Genomic DNA, 19,453 nt, shown 5'->3' with positions numbered 1-19,453 from the left:
CTAGCTCTGCTGGGTGTAGCTATTCATGGTACTTACCTTTTTAATTTTTTTTTTTTAATTTTTTTGCATAGATACCTTGAGGGGGTGCTTCTTCATAATACCCTAAAATATTTTACTTGAAAATGAAGAAAGTCAGTGTGTGACGTTTTATAGCATTAAGGCCGTCCCCTAACATGTCTTTGTTTCGCTGTGAATTCAGGAGTCGCGGTGAAGTACTATCACGCCGTTCTGTGGTCTATCCCTTCCTTAACCACCTGCCGAATGGCTTCGTGATGGATGGACCGTAGAGCAGCATCACTTCCTTGGTCCCTTAAAGACCTGCTCAGTACTTACTTGGTTTTAAGTTCAGATTTATTTTTTACTTTCTATATACAAATACATAGCAAAGTAAACAGCTAAAATAAACTGCAGACAAAACAATGTATTATGTGATTACGCATAGCTATATTTATACTTATTAGTCTGTAGAAAGTACTGTACAACACACACCGTTCTGATTATAGACTTTAAGTTATAATTTGAAGGAAATCGATACCATATCATTTTCTCTTGATTTAAAAGATGTCAAACATATCACAACACAGAAATCTCTATTTTTGAGGCCCCCAAGGACCAAGATCCGTATTTATTTTCACGACTAGATATTCAAGAAATGAACTGCTGTTGCCCTATCTTCACACGTACAGTTTTGTTCACCAGAAACCCAGCCTAGGCCGAGCATACCTTGGCAGGAGCAACCAAGCTATTCCTTTGTGGGGCAGGCCAATCACACTATCTTGACTTTTTCACAATAGGCTCCAGTTGCCACAACTGACTCAGTTATGTGGAAAACCACAAATCCACACTGATTCATAGGAAGGCTCGAAAAAGTGGCTTAGCCATTCCATATTTTCTGTCATTCTACTAATAAAGATCTTGTCTTAAACTCTTCAAGGCACAAGTAGAAAAACACCACTTACATTTTGTCTTAGCTAATAATAGAAAGCTTTGGCAGCTGAATCTGTTATTTGTACAAGTGAGAAGATACATTGAAAACTTAAAAGGTGCACATGTAGAAGGAAACATTGAGGGGGGAGAAAAGTTCACTGGAGCAATGTTATAGTGAAGTTTCAGAAATAACCTAAATGTCGATCGCTTAAGAAATAGACTTTAAAACTCTCCGTTGAATATTCACTGGACTGCTCCCGTGTTTCATCTAAGTCATGCATCAACCACTGGCCCCAAATACAACCCCGTTTTATGAATAAAGTTTAATTAGAACATTAGCCATACTCCTGGTTTACATATTGTCTATAGCTACTTTCATGCTACAAGGGCAGAGTTGATTTCTGACATAGATTGCATGACTCTCAAAGTCAAAACCAACTATTTGCTATTTAGCCATTTACGGAAGAAGTTGACCAACCTCTGATCTAAGTTAAAAGTACCACATATTGTAAAATGCACCACTGCTGTATGTAGTATTAATGCAAAAAATAATTTTATGCCAGTTAAACTATGACAAGCCATCAGTTGTATAAGAAGCATCTGATTTGAGGGACATCAAAATATGAAAAAAATCATCTTAGAATAGATGAGTTGTGGATATAGCACTTGAAGAAAATAAATGACAGTGTTGGCATCAACAGGGATAATCTTACGTGCTTAGTGGTGAGTGAGCAAAAGGCAAGTGTAGAGAAATTCGCAAAGTGATGTGAACTATATGGTATCCATATGTCTTTCTCTCTTTTTTTAAGATTATTTATTTGACGAGAGAGAGAGAGATCACAAGTAGGCAGAGAGGCAGGCAGAGAGAGAGGGGGAAGCAGGCTCCCCGCTGAGCAGAGAGCCCGATGCGGGGCTCGATCCCAGGACCCTGAGATCATGACCTGAGCCAAAGGCAGAGGCCCAACCCACTGAGCCACCCAGGTGCCCCTCTACATGTCTCTTAAAGAACAAAACATTGTTAGGAGCTTCTGTGACTGTGGGTTTGTATAGGTAAGGATAATTGGAACGAATTGAAAGAATTTAAAGAAAATGTATGACAGGTTTTCTGTGGGAGGAGGAGGAAGGGATCGAGGGTGGGGTTTTCCCCTTTACCTGTAATCGGCTTAAGTGAAGCGTAAACGTCACTTTCTTCAAAGAACTCTTGCTCAGTCATTCAGGTTTTTGTAAGAGGTAATTTACTAATAAACTTTAATTTTGAAAAACATCAAAACATGAAAAAGCTGGAAGAAAATAGGTCCAATGTGAGCAGTGGTGAATTTTTTACGGTAGAAATAGGGATGATCGCGTTTGTGTTGTATTTTGTGATCATAGTGAAGAACTTGTGGGTAACTGAAAACGATTAGTCATATACTTCGTTTCTGCCTCAATCAAAAGAGATTAAAGTTTGAAGAGGTACATGTTAATCAATTACCTGACGTTACAAACTAATCCTGTTTTTCTACTGTGGCATTAAGATTAAACACTGTGCAAGTCGGGGCCAAATTTCATAGTTGAAACTTTTTCTCATAGTGGTGGTACAGCTAATCTTTAAATACAATGTGCTTGATTCCTCACCATGAAAAACCACCAACTGGAAAAGTTAAATGTCAGGTGCATTTCACCGAACAGAAATAGCTTGTCATGACTCATGTTATTGATGTACTGATGTCATTTCTTTCAGCCTGACCTCACTTGTTTTGAAATGTACCTCGTGATTTTACTCGATTTTCTATGCTGTCACGTGCAGTTCAGACCCCCCGTGTTACTTACGGAATGCCCTCATTTTGTCTGTCGGTAGCTGAGCTTCCAAAAATATTCTCTGTGTCCTTCAGTAGGATTCCAGATTGTTTCTTTCGATAAGGAAGATCTACTCACTTACCACTGATTTTACGGAGTTTTTGTTTCTATCTTGTTTTAAGCATATCTTTGTCTCCGGAGGAGTGTTTTCTCAGAAGCAGGCCAAGCTGCCTGCCTTGGAGATTAAGAAATAAAGGGCGCCTGAGTGGCTCAGTGGGTTAATCCTCCACCTTCCGCTCAGGTCATGATCTTGGGGTCCTGGGATCGAGTCCCGCATCGGGCTCTCTGCTCAGCGGGGAGCCTGCTTCCCCCCCTCTCTCTGCCTGCCTCTCTGCCTACTTGTGATCTCCCTCTCCCTGTCAAATAAATAAAAAAAATAAAATAAAATCTTTAAAAAAAAAAAAAAAGAAAGCAAGCATGTCCAAGAAAGTGATGGTGGGAAATGTGGCCGTAGGGCCTCAAGTCTGTAGCAAGCGACAGGCTGAGGCTGGGGTCTCCTGTCACTAGCACGAAGACAGAGCGCTGTGCTGGTCACCGTTTAACCGCACTGTTTCTCTCTCCAGTTCAATCTCACCGTTTAGTATTGAGAGCACAAGACGCCAGAGACGGTCTGAATCCCCAGATTCCAGAAAACGGCGTATCCACAGATGTGATTTTGAGGGATGCAACAAAGTATACACAAAAAGTTCTCACCTGAAAGCTCACCGAAGGACACATACAGGTATGCTGTCCCAGGGCTCCTCGCTGGGCAGGGGTTGGGGGGTGGGGGGGAGATGGCGCATCAGGGAAAGTCCCAAAGGGGCCACTGTTCGACTTCGGGGTCCTGAGTCCCCCAGGAATGTGGTTTATACTCGCTCCTTATACTGCGGTCTAAAGTTGACTTCCTGTCTGAGGGGAGTGCGTTCCCCTCTCTCAGTTGAAAAAGACTTAAGTCTTAGTGACCTTAACAACGGAGAAATTCATCGTCTTTGTCTTAAGGACCTTTACGGTGGTAGGACACAGTGATGGAGCCTTTTTTATAATCAGTGTTGCCACTTAACCATTGTCTAGTTTCTCAGATTCTAAAAGGTCTGCAAAGCACACTGAAAAACGCTGAGCAAAATTGTCCTATCCTCTTAAAGGTAGCATTTTTTTTTTTAATTGTATTTATTTGACAGAGAGGGATACAGCAAGCGAGGCAACACAAGCAAGGGGAATGAGAGAGGGCGAAGGAGGCTTCCCACAGAGCAGGGAGCCTGATGTGCGGCTCAATCCCAGACCCTGGGATCATGACCTGAGCTGAAGGCAGCTGCTTAATGACTGAGCCACCCAGGCGTCCCTAAAGGTAGCATTTTAAGCACCACTTAGATCATGTTTTTCTCCCCTTGATCTCTTCCCCCAAATAACCAAACAAATGAACCAAAAAATATATATATAAAATTTATATATATGTGTGTGTGTGTGTATATATATATATATATAAATCACTGTAAGGAATGTAAGAAATATTTTCATGTGATTCCATTTGATTTTCACTGGCATTTTATATTAGAGCGAGGACTTCTAATATTCAGTTTAGAGAGAAACAAATTGAGATTACACATGATTTACTGACTCTGTCACCATCCACCCCCCCCACACCCATCTGTCCACCTCTCCATCCATCCATATACCCGTCCGTGTACTCATCCGTCCACCCACCCACCTTAGCCCCCTGCCCACCCCTTCCATCTGTGCCTTGTGTGTTCCTTAGCCAACATCCCTGGCCTCTTTGGCTCCTGGGTCCTGTTGGAAGCCCCCAGTGGTAGGCTCTGGGAAGAAACTGAAGGTAGGGAGAGAGTCCCACAATTACACTACCTTTTCTAGGAAAAGTGGTGACTGGAATGTGTGAAGCTCAAGGGAGCAGATAGGAGAGGGAAAGTCATTCCTACACACTCCTGGTCATTTCTGGTAGCAACGGGTCAAGCAGGCTGAGTCCAGGGACTATCCTTGACGGGCACCAGACACCAGCATCTGCCTCTACCTGGAAATTTCAAGTGGAACAGACTCCCGCTGAGATCTGTGAATAGTATTACATCTCAAAATATACTAAAATAACCACACTATGAACACCATTTCCCAGCCGAGGTAGCAAAATCATGTAAGCCAGCGTTCATTGCCGTTTACTTTGTCATGTCATTGGACGGTTTCTAAAGCTGTTGGGCAGAGACTGCACCGTGACTCCACACATCGAGACAAGGCATCATGTGTGTGTGTGTAGGAGGCTTGTCTGAACTCAAAAACACATTGCAGTATCTGGAGTTTACTTTTGCTCATCTAACGTAGAACATACACTTCGAATACCTCTCCCAATTCAAGGCGTTGTGCAAACTGCCTCTTCATCTCTCATCCCTGCTCCCAGTCCTTTTCCTTTTTCTGCTTAATTCCAGATTCTTGCCTTTTCCATTGATTCTGAGCCTCCCCAGGAGAGGTTTTCATCTATCTCTCTGGCACTATTTTTGAATCAATTTCTTTACCATTTAGGCCAAGAATGAGTATAAAAACATGAGGGTCAAAGAAGCATGCTCCATCCTGTCAGTATGGTAATGAACAGCAATCACAGTCATAAGTATGATCAGGTCACATGACTCACTTTTCATGGGAGCATTTCTGTTTTTTTTTTTAAAGGGAAGAGGAAGCTTTCTTCCGTAAATCATGGTATGTTTTGAGTTATTCCTTGAACTTTCTGAGGTACATGTTAGCCTCATTTGTACACAGACACCTCTGTCCCATTATCCAAGTGATGCACAGTGGACAGGAGGAATGCAAACCCAGGACATTCAGGATTGCATCTTACAGGTCAGTTAACATAAAAATGAAAGTAGGGGAGACATGATGTATGCGTTACCATTCAAAGCAACATAAACTTTGAATGTTGAAGCAGCATTAATTAGCTTAGGTTATTAATAAGATGAAATCATAGACTCCTAGGGTCCGCATTGACCTTATACGCCTCAGAGTCTACTTTGTTTCCTAACTTCGGAAATCCCTTGGGTGTCATCGCTCACAAGGAACAAGTCCCTGCGATGCCGTTTTCTGCGCACGTACACGTCTTCTGTTTTATGTGATCCCTCACAACACCCGTGGCTGCAGCTGTCATTATCCCGTTTGTGCAATGGTGGCTCCTGGTCAGGTATTGTTCCCACGGCAATGAGCTCACTCCTCCGCAAGACAAGCTGGGTGAAATTTCTGAGGGCAGAGTCCTCATCTCATCAGTATCGAGTGGCCTGTTATGGCCTTGTTTGGCTCCCAGTACCTTCAGGTTGAATGGAATAGCCCCAACTACCTGTTCAGCTAGAGCTCTCACTATTACTCCCTGGCCCCGGTGCCCCTCCCCGGCATGAACCACTGGCATCTTCATTTCTCCAAATCAGGTACCCTCAGTTGTCTTAGCCATCTTTTTCTAGATATAGTTCCTCTTGTCACTGTGTCTTTTCGAGTTTTCACACCACAAATTGAAGGGAGAGATCTTGTGAATGGGCACCTCTTAAAATGTAAAAATAGTATTAAGTCCTTCAGCAGTTGACTCTCTCTGTTAAGTCCTCTAAATCAAGGACTGCCGAGATCTACATCTTGTCCCTCTTGTCCCATTTGGTTGACTTGGGCCCATTCTTCTAAGAAGTTGAAATGACTTTGAAACCTCTCCCTGCCCACCTTGCGTTTAGTATTTTAGCTCTCTCCTTCAGCTTTTCCATTTTTGCCAGGTATTAAGTAAGACAGGTTAAAGGAAAGGCTCTGAGATGTGATCCCAGAGATTTCCATCCAACTGGGTCCTAATTCGTTAACCAGTAGCTAAAAAACCACCCAACTATCCTACCTCTAGTCCTTCTTTCTTGGTCTCACAGCTACATCAGCAAATTCCTTGTGAAATTCTTACTCCAAACCAAGACATGCCACATCCATTCATTCACTTAACAGAGAGATATTTAATCCGCAAGACATATCCTCCTAAGTTATCAAGTAATAGTCCTTTTAAAAATAATGAATGGAACTTGGTTCAAAGTGAGCCCTTGCGTGTTTCTCATTTATAATTCTATGCAAGATTTCTCAACTTTTTGTTCGAAATGAAATCAAAACTAGTTGTAGAGGGATTCAGGTTGGCTTGCTTTGCTTTTAATAAGTTCTTAGCCGTACCTTTGCTTCAGGCATTTTGAGTAAGTTATTTTTGTGTGACCAATAACAATGAATGTAGAGCTTGGGATTATAACAGATGACTTATGAGAAGTACGCACGCTATGGGAGGTGAGCAAGTAGCAATAAGAAATTTCCTTTGATAAAGTCACATTAATTTTACTTTAACACTTGACCTTTTGTGCTTTATTAGCATGTGATCAATCATCTCTTTAGAATTTGCACAGTAAATTAAATACAGTTGAAGAAGTGCGAAAGAGTGCCTTTTTAAATTTGGAAATAATTTTGTTTTAACTTGGAAATAATTTAAGTGTATTGTCATGGCCGTGCAGTTTAGATAATAATGTAAAGATCTGAGCAAACACTTTTAACTACCTTTACTAACACTTGCCTGTGGTGAATTGTTTAAGGCGTGGCAAAAAGGAAAAAAAAATATATGTATCTCAGCAATCCTGTACCCATGGTTGTCAGCAGGTACATTGTTCCTATTCACTGGTATAAATTGTGTCTCCCCTACATGGAGCAATGTACAGTCTATTTAAGTACATGTGCACTATAATTAAATTAATGGTCCTTTAAACCTCTGTTACGCATAACTAGCGTGTACTGTGAATTTCCCTCACTTCATTTTAAGATTTGTATTGCTTATTAAATGACTTAAATATCAATTTTAGAAGGAAATAGTCTTATGAATCTGGTATTGCTGTTCATAGTTCTCTTATTTTCTAAAAATATATGTCCTGGTATTTCTATAATGCAGAACAAGCCAGCAGCATTCAGGCATCAATGATTCCCGTAGCCACTAGATGGCGCACAACAACCAGATGTTGGGTCTCGTCTGGGAGGGTCTGAAAGTCAAGGAGAGCTCTCTGGTGGCATGAGGGCCAGGACATAATTATCAGTGTCCTGTGAAATATGGCCATTTAATGATGAACAAAGAAAAGAAAATATAAAGATAAATTTAAAGCCACATTTTTAAAGGCGTAATTAACATAAAAATACTCAGTTTCGAATGATTCTGGGAGTATTTTATATTCCAGCTTGATAACCCTGCTCCAAAAATCCGTGAGGCTTGTTCAGTCAGTGTTGTCTAATATTCATTTTTATCCCTAATATGTACGCCTGAATTTTAAAAATTAGTAACTGTCAAGCAAACACATTTCTTATCTCTCTGGCTTTATCAAAAGTGAGTCCTATCTGAATTTTACGCTTCAAAGACGTTAACTCACAGGGATGCTTTAAAATTATTAACCACCTGTGATTTAAGTCTCTAAAACGTGTCCTTCCCTACCTTTTATAAACGAAGGAAATGCTGTATGATTTAGCTCTTCCCTTGAGGAATGATGCCTTTGTAATTAATATCAGATAATGGTGCATTTGGAACATACCCGTGCGCGCGCGCACACAGACACATCAATCCTAAATGCTTGCAGATTCCATGCCTTCTCACTTTTTTACTTGCCTCATCACTTTTCACTGCTATTCCTACATTTCTTTCTTCTGCTTTGACATTATATTGAACAGGGTGAGATTCTAAAATGGTTTGATGATATTCCTACAAAGAAATTCTTGAGCTCTGTGACAGCTGTGCATATTAGTGGCCTTTCTTCATAGGTCTTGGAGTTGCTCGATCAGGTGGTGGGGTGCTGCTCCTACTCCCACATCTGTCTTCATTAATTAAATAACTCACTCGTATAAAACTGTGTCAGGCCTGCTGTCTAGATTTGTTGTTAGATAAAGCATAAGGCTTAGCGATGCCAAGATAATTAATCACTTAAGAGCAAACCAAATTTTTCAGGTAAAAATCCTCTCCCAACAAGTTGTTGGTAAGTCTTGGCCAAACCACTCGTAAGTCTGAGCATACTACTACTTGCTGAGAAACAGGAAACTGTAGTAGGACTAGAACCACCTTTGAAGTCAGCAGGTGAGAGTTTGAATCTGTCCTTGGCCCCTAACTGGTGGGCAAACTTAGACAAGCTATTTCACTCTGTGAATCTCAGGTTTTCTATTTCATTTTTATCTTTGAACATAAACATAGCACACTTTGGTGTAATTACCGCAGGGGGCCTCGGTTTTATATCCCCAGGAAATACAGTGACTAAGCCATCGAAGGGACTCGGTGTTCAACTGAAATTGTGTATATGAATATTGATACAGATATATGTTGTCGCTGTTGCGACCAGTAGATTCAAGGCAAAAGATTTTGCCTCATTTGGTATTCACTCATCACAAGTAGCTATAATCATGTCATCTCTATATTTCAGACCCTACTAATTTAACATTTTTATAATTCAGAAAAAGTGAAGCGAAAGCTGTTGCCTAAACAAGTCCTCTTTATCATCATTTTGGCAAAATGATGATATACATAATCTTATAAGAAATATATTTAAAGTACTTAGTAAAAGACAGTTTTCCATTTGAATCTGTGTAGACAGAATTAACAGGACACACTCTTATTGAGCATTTTCCATGTCTAAGGCATGCCGGGTTTTTTCTTGAAGAAGGCAAAAAGAGACAAAGCTCCCATCTTCAGTGAAGGGGTCCATAAGTATACTAGATAAGATTCACATGAACAGTCACGACAGAGGCCAAGAGAGCAAAGCCCAATAATAAAGGTAGAAGCAAAATGACAACACGGAGCTGTCTGTTATGGCTAGGGAGACTGGGGACACCTTCCTACTCTGGGCGCAAGGCCCTTCTCATCTGACTTCCGTTCATCTGTTAAACCTCCTTTGCAGACCCTATCCCAATTTCCCTCTTCCCTCAGCCATACAAACGCATGAATCTCTAAATGTGCTAAACTCTATGGAGTCGAATCGTTCATTTTTACCCCTGACCTGAAATGGCCTGCTTAGGGCCCTCCTTTCTTCCAACTTTTTTAGAAAAACTGTTTCGGTGTCCCCTGGTCTGTTAGGCTGTCTGACTACCCTCCCTCCCCAGCCAGGTAGAAGCCTCCATGATCCTAGAGCTCTTGGGCATTTCCATGTCCCAGCACAAAAGGAGCCATGTGGGAAACATGGCCACAGTAGGAACAACAGGGTCCACCCTCTGATGACGTGAGGGTAGGGAAGAGGGAGGCTTTGAAGACGTTGGTACGTGTGGTTTAGGAGTAAGAAATGTGAACAGACATGGAGACCACAGATGGGAGGGAGCTGACATTTCCTGAGGACCTACCAGATCCCAGGTACAGTGCTCAGCTCTCTTAGCACTTGACCCATTTCAGTGGCCTCTGTAAAGTCCCTGGAAGGTTAGAGCACTCACCCACTTTCATGCAGTGAACGAGCCGTGGAGCTGGGGTTCAAGCTTCAGGCTCTCTAGCACCTGTCCCGTTGTCCCTACACCGGGTCTCAGACACGTTCGCTAGGAACCTGGCAGCCTCCTCTCCACGCCAGCGGCCTTGCCCCGTTGGCTAGCCGGCAGCCCGTACCTGTTCAGTGACGGTCATGCAGGTCCTTTTGAAGTCAGAACATAACAAGGGACTTTAAATGGTCTATTTTTAAAGCTTTTCATTAATGTGAACTGGTCTTTCTTCTGAGTCTATTAAAATTTTACTTTGTTAGAAAGCCAGTGAGAAGACAAGGACCAGAAGCATTAATGATTAAATAGGCAGCGGTAGAGTGCTCGTTCGGTGAGGCTCTCTGCACAGAAGGGGTCTGCCATGAAGACAGCAGGGATTCCGAATGCGGTGGGGGAGACAGCGGGGGCCTGGCGCCACGTGCAGCTCCGAGAGCCGTGGGTGAGCGTGAAGCCGCGAAGAGCGGATGGGTCCTGCCCGGGGCTGGCGGGCCTCCCCTTCCCCCTCGAACAAGCACCGAAGTGCCCTTTCTAAAAGGGAACCTGAATCCTCTGGATGAAAAGCAAAGTGCTGTGGTATCGCACTTGTTTTCATTTGTGGAGGCATTACTTCAACCTGTCCTAGAGAGTGACCGTGTAGAAACGTGCCGAGCCTGGATTTACGATTATCTGCATGCGGGTGCCAATACCGCACGTATTTCACTTGACTTGGTTTTGAAAGTGTTAACCTCATTTTGGCGTGCCTGGGTAACTCAGATGGTTAAGCGTCTGACTCTGGATTTTGGCCCAGGTCCTGATCTCAGGGTCTTGAGACTGAGCCCTGCACCGGGCATGAACTGCACCGGGTGTGAAACCTGCTTAAGATTCTCTCGCCCTCTCCCTCTGCCCCTCCCGGCATGGTGCAGGTGCCCAGGTTCTCTCCCTCTAAAAGTGTTACCTTATTTAAAATTTGTTTTAAAAATAAATTCATCTTTTACATAGCTTTAGAAAAGTAATGGCTTTTAAAACAGCCTTACCAATTATTACCTCAGTTAAATAAATAAATTACTAAATGAGTTCTCCTTCTTAATTCTTTTTGTGTTAGTGTGCAAATCATTAATGACAGTGGAAAGTTCAAAACACCAGGGCATCTCATGACCATGCTCTGTGTTTTCCCTCTTTTACTTCTGGGTTTATCTTATCCATATTCCAGTCAAAATGGTGGTGTAAGCAGGAGTGGGGTAATAGTATCCCAACCCTTGTAACTTTCTCGTGCTCCATCAAAGAATGACTAGATTGTGAGTTTTAGTCATCCTGTCCTGAATGGCAAAATTGCTACTAATACGAAATTTGTGGGTTTAATGAAATCATTAAAGATAAAAAGATAATGAGGAGCTGTATCTTTGCAGAAAACATATCCACCCCTAAAGAATATATAAAAAATATTGTGCTTGACTATTCAATAAAAGTCTTCATAACTAAGAATGAAAAGAATTATAAATATATTGTTTTAAAGATGAAAACAATTAATGCTCATTTGAGCAGCAAAATAGAAGGCCCCATTACTCATCATGTTACTAATTTTAAAGGTTTAAAATGAGATACTTGTTTGCAGACCAGACCTTTAAATGGCACTAGTTTTAAATGAAACCTCCCAAATTTATTTTCCTTTTCAAAAATGCATATTCTAATTCATTAGACTAGAAAAGATGGTAGAATGGATAAAATGCTAGGAATAGACTCTCTGCCTCACAAAATAGATTACTCTTTTTTTTTTTAAGATTTTATTTATTTATGTTAGAGAGCACATGAGCTGGGAGGAGCAAAGGAGAGGGAGAGAGGGAATCTCAAGCAGACTCTGCATTGACACGGAGCGTAATCTCATGACCCTGAGATATGTCCCAAGCCGAAAGCAAGAGTTGGACGCTTGACTGAGCCACCCCGGAGCCCCTCTTTTTTTTTTTTAAGTAAGCTCTACACCCAATGTTGGGCTTGAACCCATAACCCTGAGGTCACATGGTCTACTGTTTGAGTCAGCCAGGCGCCCCTAGATTACTCTTAACTTGACTGTTGTGTGTTATATTTTTAAAAGAATGTGAGGTATTTGAATTTAAGTAGTGTCCTTCATTTAACCAACAGCATTTGTTAGCACCGAGCTGTGTGGGCCCTGGGGATATAGTGATGAAGAAGGCGCAAACCCTCCTCAGTACAGAGCTGTTGAGCGGGGCAGGCAGACGGGAAAACCAGGAATCACAGTAGGGTGTGATGAGAGTTTAGTATGGGTGTGTCCCGGGTCCCAAGGATCAGGCTACATGATCAGGCTGTGTTTGAGAAAATGTTCCTCCAAATAGCGCAGATGGTATTGGAGGGGGTAGCACGTAAGACAGGGAAGCAGAACCATTAGACATTGGTTTCGGTGGAAGGTGGCAAGAACCTAAAGAAAGGCCGCCTGCCATTGGAGGGATAAACTGGAGAGGACGGCTGGGCAGATACTTGGAAGGCAGCACCGACAGGTAGAATAATTAGGTTGCACAGGCAGACAGTAACAGTGAGGAGTCCAAGAAATCCCCCAGCTAGAGAAGTTCATGACTTGACTGATACCTGAGGAAGTGGGATTGCCTTTTTTTCCACTTAGCAAAACAGAAGGAGAAACTTTTGTCTTATTCAGATGGTAAATAATGAGTAAGTTTTGGTCATGTTGAGATGGCTTTTGAACTGCCACTTGGAGAATCTCTATAATGCTTAGGAGAGAGACTGAGGTGTCAATTCTTAGGAATCTTTTCCTTACAAGTTGTGGTGGAAGCCACGGGAGCCAAGGAGAACATAGGCAGGTGAGAAGTCAGTCAAAATCTTGGTAAAACGTTTATGTGACAGGTCAAGGAGGGATACTGTGCTAAAGAAACAAAAAGGAAAGTATAACCAGAAACATGGAAAATAAATATTGTCACTATGTGGAAATAGAAACTCAGAAGAGCCAAATAAAGTATTACCCTTAGACCTTGAACTTTTTGCTTTCAGTAAAGTATATTTTTATTATAGGATATTTTGGTTCATTTATACTTGATTTCTACATGAGAAGGACTAGTGTCCCTGTGTTAACATATTGTCTGTCCTGTAAGTACTAATTCACATTTTCAGCCTGTTTCTCCAGCTCTGACCGGATAGCCTGGTTTATTAAAGCAGTGACTTAAAGTGTCAGGAGGCAATATAGACGAGAGGTTCAAACTGAGGGCCCTGGTGTCTGACTCCCAGGGTTCAAATCCCACCTCTACCACGTACCAACTCTGGGTGAAGTGGGGTTGGTTACTATAACTACTTCATTGGGAACTTGGTAAAGTTACATCTGTAAAGTTCTTTAGAACAAAGTGTGGTGCATGGAAAGTGCTATGTGCTTTGGCACATACTGTTTTTATCAAAGATAACCATTATGGAATTGCATGGGGAAGAAAGACCAAATCCACTTGGTCTCATTTACACATCGTGGGGAAGACAGTTAATTCAGCCCAGACAATTCACCATTCAAACACAATGTGTTTGATAAACTTGATAAGATCAAATGGGTCCAACAAATTATTGAATACTACCTTGTTCTCTTTGACCTATAAAGTAGCTTTATATTTAAAATGTTAGGAAAATCAAGATCAAATTGGTATCCAATTACCAGAAATCCCTTAATTCATTTGCTTTTTTTTTAAATAGCAAACAGGATCTATTTTTAACTTTATTTATGTCCTAGAAAAAAAAAAAGAAAAATCTTGAATTTTATAACTATAAAATTAAATAACCTATCATTTCTCAGTCACTGGCTATGTGGGCTTCTTAGTTTCAGAAGTGTAGGAATAGTGTGTCCATTTTACAGATGGGGAAACAGTGCTTCAGAAGGCTGAATGCTTGAACCTGAGGTCTAATTGCTAGCTGATGACTGAGCCAACGTTCGGCCAGGCTTTCTGCCTGATTTCAAATCCTGTGCTATTTCCTGCGGCCTTACTGCCACCAAGAGGGAAGGCAGCCTCAGTCTACCGGTCTACCCTGAGAACAAGTCAGGGACTGCATAATCTCAGCTCTAGGTTTCTGTTTCCTCATTTTAAAAGTAACTTATTTCCTCCCAGATCTAAAATAGGGTGAACTTTTATGAACTAATGTAACAGAAACCAGAAGACAAGATAGGAATCTTGATTCTGGTCCACTCCCCCCCGCCCCCCATATGCAAATACCATTCCTCAAGTGAAACAGATTGTCACAGCAAATATGTTGAGCCTTGAGTGTAATGAAGCCCATTTGTCAGCGTCTGGGGCCCCATAACTTTATAAAAGTTAAACAGGGACACATTTCAGAAATGCACTTCTGAACTGAAAAAAAAATGCCTCTGCTTCCTGTTGCAAAAGGTGTTCCTTTTCAGTTGCTTGAGAAAATATTAGAGAGAAGCTGATGTGAGAACATGGCTGTTTTGTTTGACCCAGACTTTTTCAAAGACGCATTCCTCTCCTCCGTATTGCTCACACGTCATTTTAATATGAAAGGGCACCTGTCTTTTGTCTCAGTACACATTTACCTTTCAGCATTTCAGATGGTAAGATGGGAGGTACCTGAAAAAGTTATTTTTGTTTCGTGGGTTTTGGGAATCCATTCAATACCTGCTGTTTTCTTTAGACTTTATTATGCCTCTGCTGGGTAAATGTCATGGAAATGCATTTAGTGACTCTTAATCCTTTTCTTTAACCCAGATTGAAAGAGACAGGGGTTCTCATAATAGATCAGTTTGTTGACTGTTGCAAGAAAAAAAAAAAAAAACAAAACCCTGACGTGAGTTTTCATTTTCTCAGGACACTTAATTAGGCTTCTGTTTAAATAATGCCTGTGACTACACCACACACACACACACAGACACAGACACACACACACACACACACACACAGACACACACACACAGGCAGTTTTGCATAAAAAATTATACTTAACTTCAACCCCGAAAGTGCAGTTAAGAGTGTTTTAAAACAAAACTTTGCAAACCTCCTCATTTGTTCCCCCCCCCTTCATCTTTATAGGACTGTTCCACTTTAAAAAATAGAAGCTCTTGCTATTAGTTTTGGTTCACATTTTCCTTTTTCAGTGGTTCTCATCGTGTAGTCCAGGTTTTTTAAAGAACAGAGGAGGACAGATTGTGCTCAAAAAATGGCCAGATCCTTTCTTTTCTTTTCTTTTCTTTTTTAAACACAAAGTGTGGAAATGGCTTGGATTTGTTATGGGACATGGAGAACTTCACGCTTTAAAACTGAAGATCTACAAGTTAGTAAACTGCTTCCCAAGGTATGGCATGGGATTAAGCTACCAATCAATCACCCAGATGGTGTCCTTCGGTTTTCCTGAGACACTAGCAACTTAATGTCTCAATTTAGCCAAGAAATATTATCTACTAAGACTTATTGGTAAAGACATACATGATACCATTTTCTGTCATTTCATTATTTCATGGGATTAGTAGAAGAAACAAAAATTAAAGATGATCCGATGTTGGAGTCAAAACTTCCCATTATTTTGAGGGATATTAACCATGCTTTCAAGAGTTTGCCACTTGGAATTCTAAGTGTGCTTGTGAATTAGACAAAAGGAAGAAGGTGGGCATGCTATTTTTATTTTCAGCTTATTTCTAGGGAAAACAGGTTTGAATAACACATTTGCTGAAATCCAATTCAAACGTGTTGAAGGGCAGTTCACAATTCCTGCAGAAATTACTGGAAATCGTGTTTACTGTCACTGTCATTCGGCCCGACGCCCAGCAGCTATGTGCAGGAGAAGCACAGACTGAGAGATGACTGACTCCTCTCATCTTCCAAGCCAACTCTCTCCATAGGAAAATTGTCGTGGAAAATACACTTAACCGTTCTGTACCTAACACGCTGACTTCTTAACGTTAAATTTAGTTTTTTTTATTTTCTAGGAAGATTTTAAAGGAAAGAAGACAGGGTGGAAGAAAGATTCTGTCTGCTCGTTATATCCCTTCAGGGTTCATTTATGCATACTGCAATACGTCTTACAAACATATTTATCATTGAATAAGTTTTTACTCACATCAGGAAGTTTCTGTTACCCTGATTTGTTTGTAAGACCGTATCCTTTAAACTGCTTTAGAGCACAAGCGTAAAATACAATGTATAGTTTAATACAATGTATAGTTTAATACAATACAGCGGCCACTAAAATTGTTCTTGTGTCCACTTTTAGAACTTGACTGGCCCAAAAAGAGCATTTATTGATTTTTTTTTTTTTTAATAAAACGCTAGGTAGTGGGCAGGTGTAATCAAACCCTAGGTCTCTCCTGAGTGAGGGGCAGAGGTCAACCCTAACCCTGTACCTGGTCAGAGTGGCCATCTCCTCCCCCACCCCCATAGCTCAGCCTCTAATTTTGAAGAGAGGTTAGAAGATAATCGTTTTTCTTTTTTCCCTCTTCTTTTAAAGCATGGGGAGAGAATACCCAAACTCCAGTTTTATTAATGCAGCAGTAGAGGCAAGGAATATTATGCTTAAATTTTCGTGGATATTGAAAAGAAAGTATACCTTCTTATAAGAAATTTGCAAGGAAAATTCACTTATCACTCAGTTAAGCTCACTCTTTTCTGATAGGCTTTCTCCCTCCCCACTCCCTAGTGGAAAAGGTTTACATTCTTCATTATATGCCTTCATTCGTCGCTTAGCCCCTTAATAACTTATCAACTTATTTATCATCTGCAGTGGTTTTATTCAAGAGCAGGGACATGTCTACCTCTGGTATTTTTGAGAGCTATTCCTTGTCTTTCTTTTTTTTATTGAGATATAACTGACATTAAATCAACTTCAGGTGTACAACGTGATTCAGTATTTGTATAGGTTGTGAAATGATTCCTGCAGTAAGTGTAGGTAACATCTGTCAACACAGATACAGATGATTTTTTGTGTGTGATGAGAACTTTTCATTAAGATCTACTCTCTTAGCAACTTTCAAATATGTAATACAGTGTTACTAACTATAGTCACCCTGCTGTGTATCCCCATGACTTTGTTTCTCTGTAACTGGCAGTTCGTGCCTTTCGACCCGCTTTACCCATCTCACCCAGCCTTGTCTTTCCTGATTGCTTACTGCCCTGGACTCCACCTCACAGAATACTTGGATTTTGTACCCAGTTTTCCTGCTCTGCCTCTGTGGGCTTACAGAAGAAATCCTTACCATCAGTTACTGCTTCCCCTATGCCCCACCTCCTGAAATATCCATATTGGAAATGATGCCATACAGCTAAGCTCTTTCTGATCCTTCCCTCCTGTGCCTTCCTTCCCAGACTCAGTAGAATAGTAACTGGTCATGGTTCGCAGTGACCTTGTAAAGGGGTTGTGTAGAATCATTATTCTTTTGGTTACCAGATAAGAGTGGTAAGTGAATTTTCCTTGCAAATTTCTTATAAAAAGGTATACTTTCTTTTTAATATCCACAAAAGCTTAAGCATAACATTCCTTGCCCATATCACCTCATTAATAAAAGTATATAGAGACATTCCTAACCCTACCCCGTCCTGACCTTCCTGTTATAAGAAAGACCTTCATCTTTTAAGGAGCAGGGAAGATCCTAGAGATATTTTTAAAACTCAGATCAGATTGAGTGAGCCTTTTCAGAGAGTCACTCAATCCAGAATTCTCAATTTAAAGTATTTGCCATGAAATATCACATGTATTTATTACTGAGTGGGCTGTTAGAATTTCAAATGGGATCCTATGAAGAGAATAAGTGGTTATTCTAAAGCCCAAATATTCCCTCACCACCTGTCCCAAATTAACAATGTGCATTATGTATCCCAATTCAGTAAGTTAACACAATCAGGAAGCCTGCGGAAGGCTCAGGTGACCCCTTACACCAGGGGTCAGTAAACTTTCCGTAAAGGGCCAAATAGTAAATTTCTAGGCACCGCAGGCCATACATTCTCTGTTGCAAGGCTCGGTTCTGCCCTCAGTGCATGACAGCCTGAAACAGTATGGAGACTCCTGTTCCAACAAAAACTTATTTATGGATGCTGAAATTTGAATTTCATGTAATTTTCATATGCTATGAAATAGCCCTCTTGATTTTTTTTTTTTCTCCAAACACGTACCAAGTGTAAAAACCACTCTAAGCTCAAAGATTGCACAAAAAGCAGGCCACAGACTGGATTTAGCCCCGAAGAGCCACTCTCTGCTATAGATTTTTGAGTGGAAAGGACATAAGTGTCATTGTTAAACTGCCAAAATGGAAGGAAAAGTTATACTGTTCATAATTGTGAGGAAGAAATTAGAGACTATTAAGTGCCTACTCCTGGTGTCCAGGGAAATTCTGGAGCACCTGAGACAATAAACTGTCCCTATGGTGGGCCATTCGAAACTCCACCGTCCTTCCTGAGACGACAGTGGAGACTTGCGTCCCCTCCTTGCCTCTACTCACTTTCCAGGCTCATCCCAGCTGTGGGTCCCCTTCCTCTCTATCCAGAGTGGCAAAGGGAGTCATACATATATGACACTTTGAGCATCCATCCTTCAATTAAGAAAACCCACTATTCTTTCTAAGCCTTACACTCCCGACGGGTTCCAGTCTGAAGAGGACTGGGTGATGCCTGTTAGTGACAGAGTCCACCAGCTGAGTGCAATAACCCGGAGATGGATGTGTTTTTGAAGTCATGATTTATGTCAAGCTCAGCTTGTTAGAACCCATGCTCCTGATGGGAATTCACAAACACACAGGGAGGACATGTAAATAAAAGCATGGTAACAGTTGCCACTAATATATTATGTAGGAGACCCTCAATCTTTTTCAGTTAGGGGTTCTGATTTCTGGGTTTTTGTTTTTTGTTTGTTTGTTTGTTTTAATTTCTGTTCAACTTGGTCAGTAGACACCTGCAAATGCAGATTTTTGTCTCTGTAGGGCATCTAGAATGAGTCAGCGGTTGAGGTTTTGGGTTATTGCACTCAGTAGGCTTCTCCTTGAAAGGAGCCCTTTCAGAGTAACCTGGAGCTTTCTGAGGCCCACAGTTAGTGCATCAATATTTCTAGATTTAACTGGTCTGTGCTATTCACTCCCTTCTGAAAGGGTCACTTGATCCTAAAAGGACCCATATAGATAGCATTTATTTCAGGGTTGAATGAAAGTTGTTGGGTCCAGTTCAGACTGGTTCTCCCATGTAGGCATCACTTGTCTACTCATTTATAGGGCTCAGTGGTTCCGTGTGTGTGTGTGTGTGTCAGTTTCACTAATTCATACAAGCATTTGTTTGAT

General features: G+C 41.1%; 1 protein-coding gene across 7 annotated transcripts in view; it reads left to right on the top strand.

The window, feature by feature from the left end:
* KLF12 (Kruppel like factor 12) overlaps nt 1–19,453 on the top strand; it is a 436,995-nt gene that overhangs the window by 406,130 nt on the left and 11,412 nt on the right. For all 7 annotated transcript variants that reach the window (XM_045978049.1, XM_045978044.1, XM_045978050.1 and 4 more), the window contains one exon: nt 3,327–3,484. In XM_045978049.1, coding sequence (XP_045834005.1) covers nt 3,327–3,484 — 158 coding nt within the window. The remainder of the gene's footprint in view (nt 1–3,326; nt 3,485–19,453) is intronic.

The sequence above is a fragment of the Meles meles genome, chromosome 14 (assembly GCF_922984935.1).
Source record: "Meles meles chromosome 14, mMelMel3.1 paternal haplotype, whole genome shotgun sequence".
NCBI classification, from domain to species: domain Eukaryota; kingdom Metazoa; phylum Chordata; class Mammalia; order Carnivora; family Mustelidae; genus Meles; species Meles meles.
This window is presented reverse-complemented; position numbering and strand designations above follow the sequence as displayed.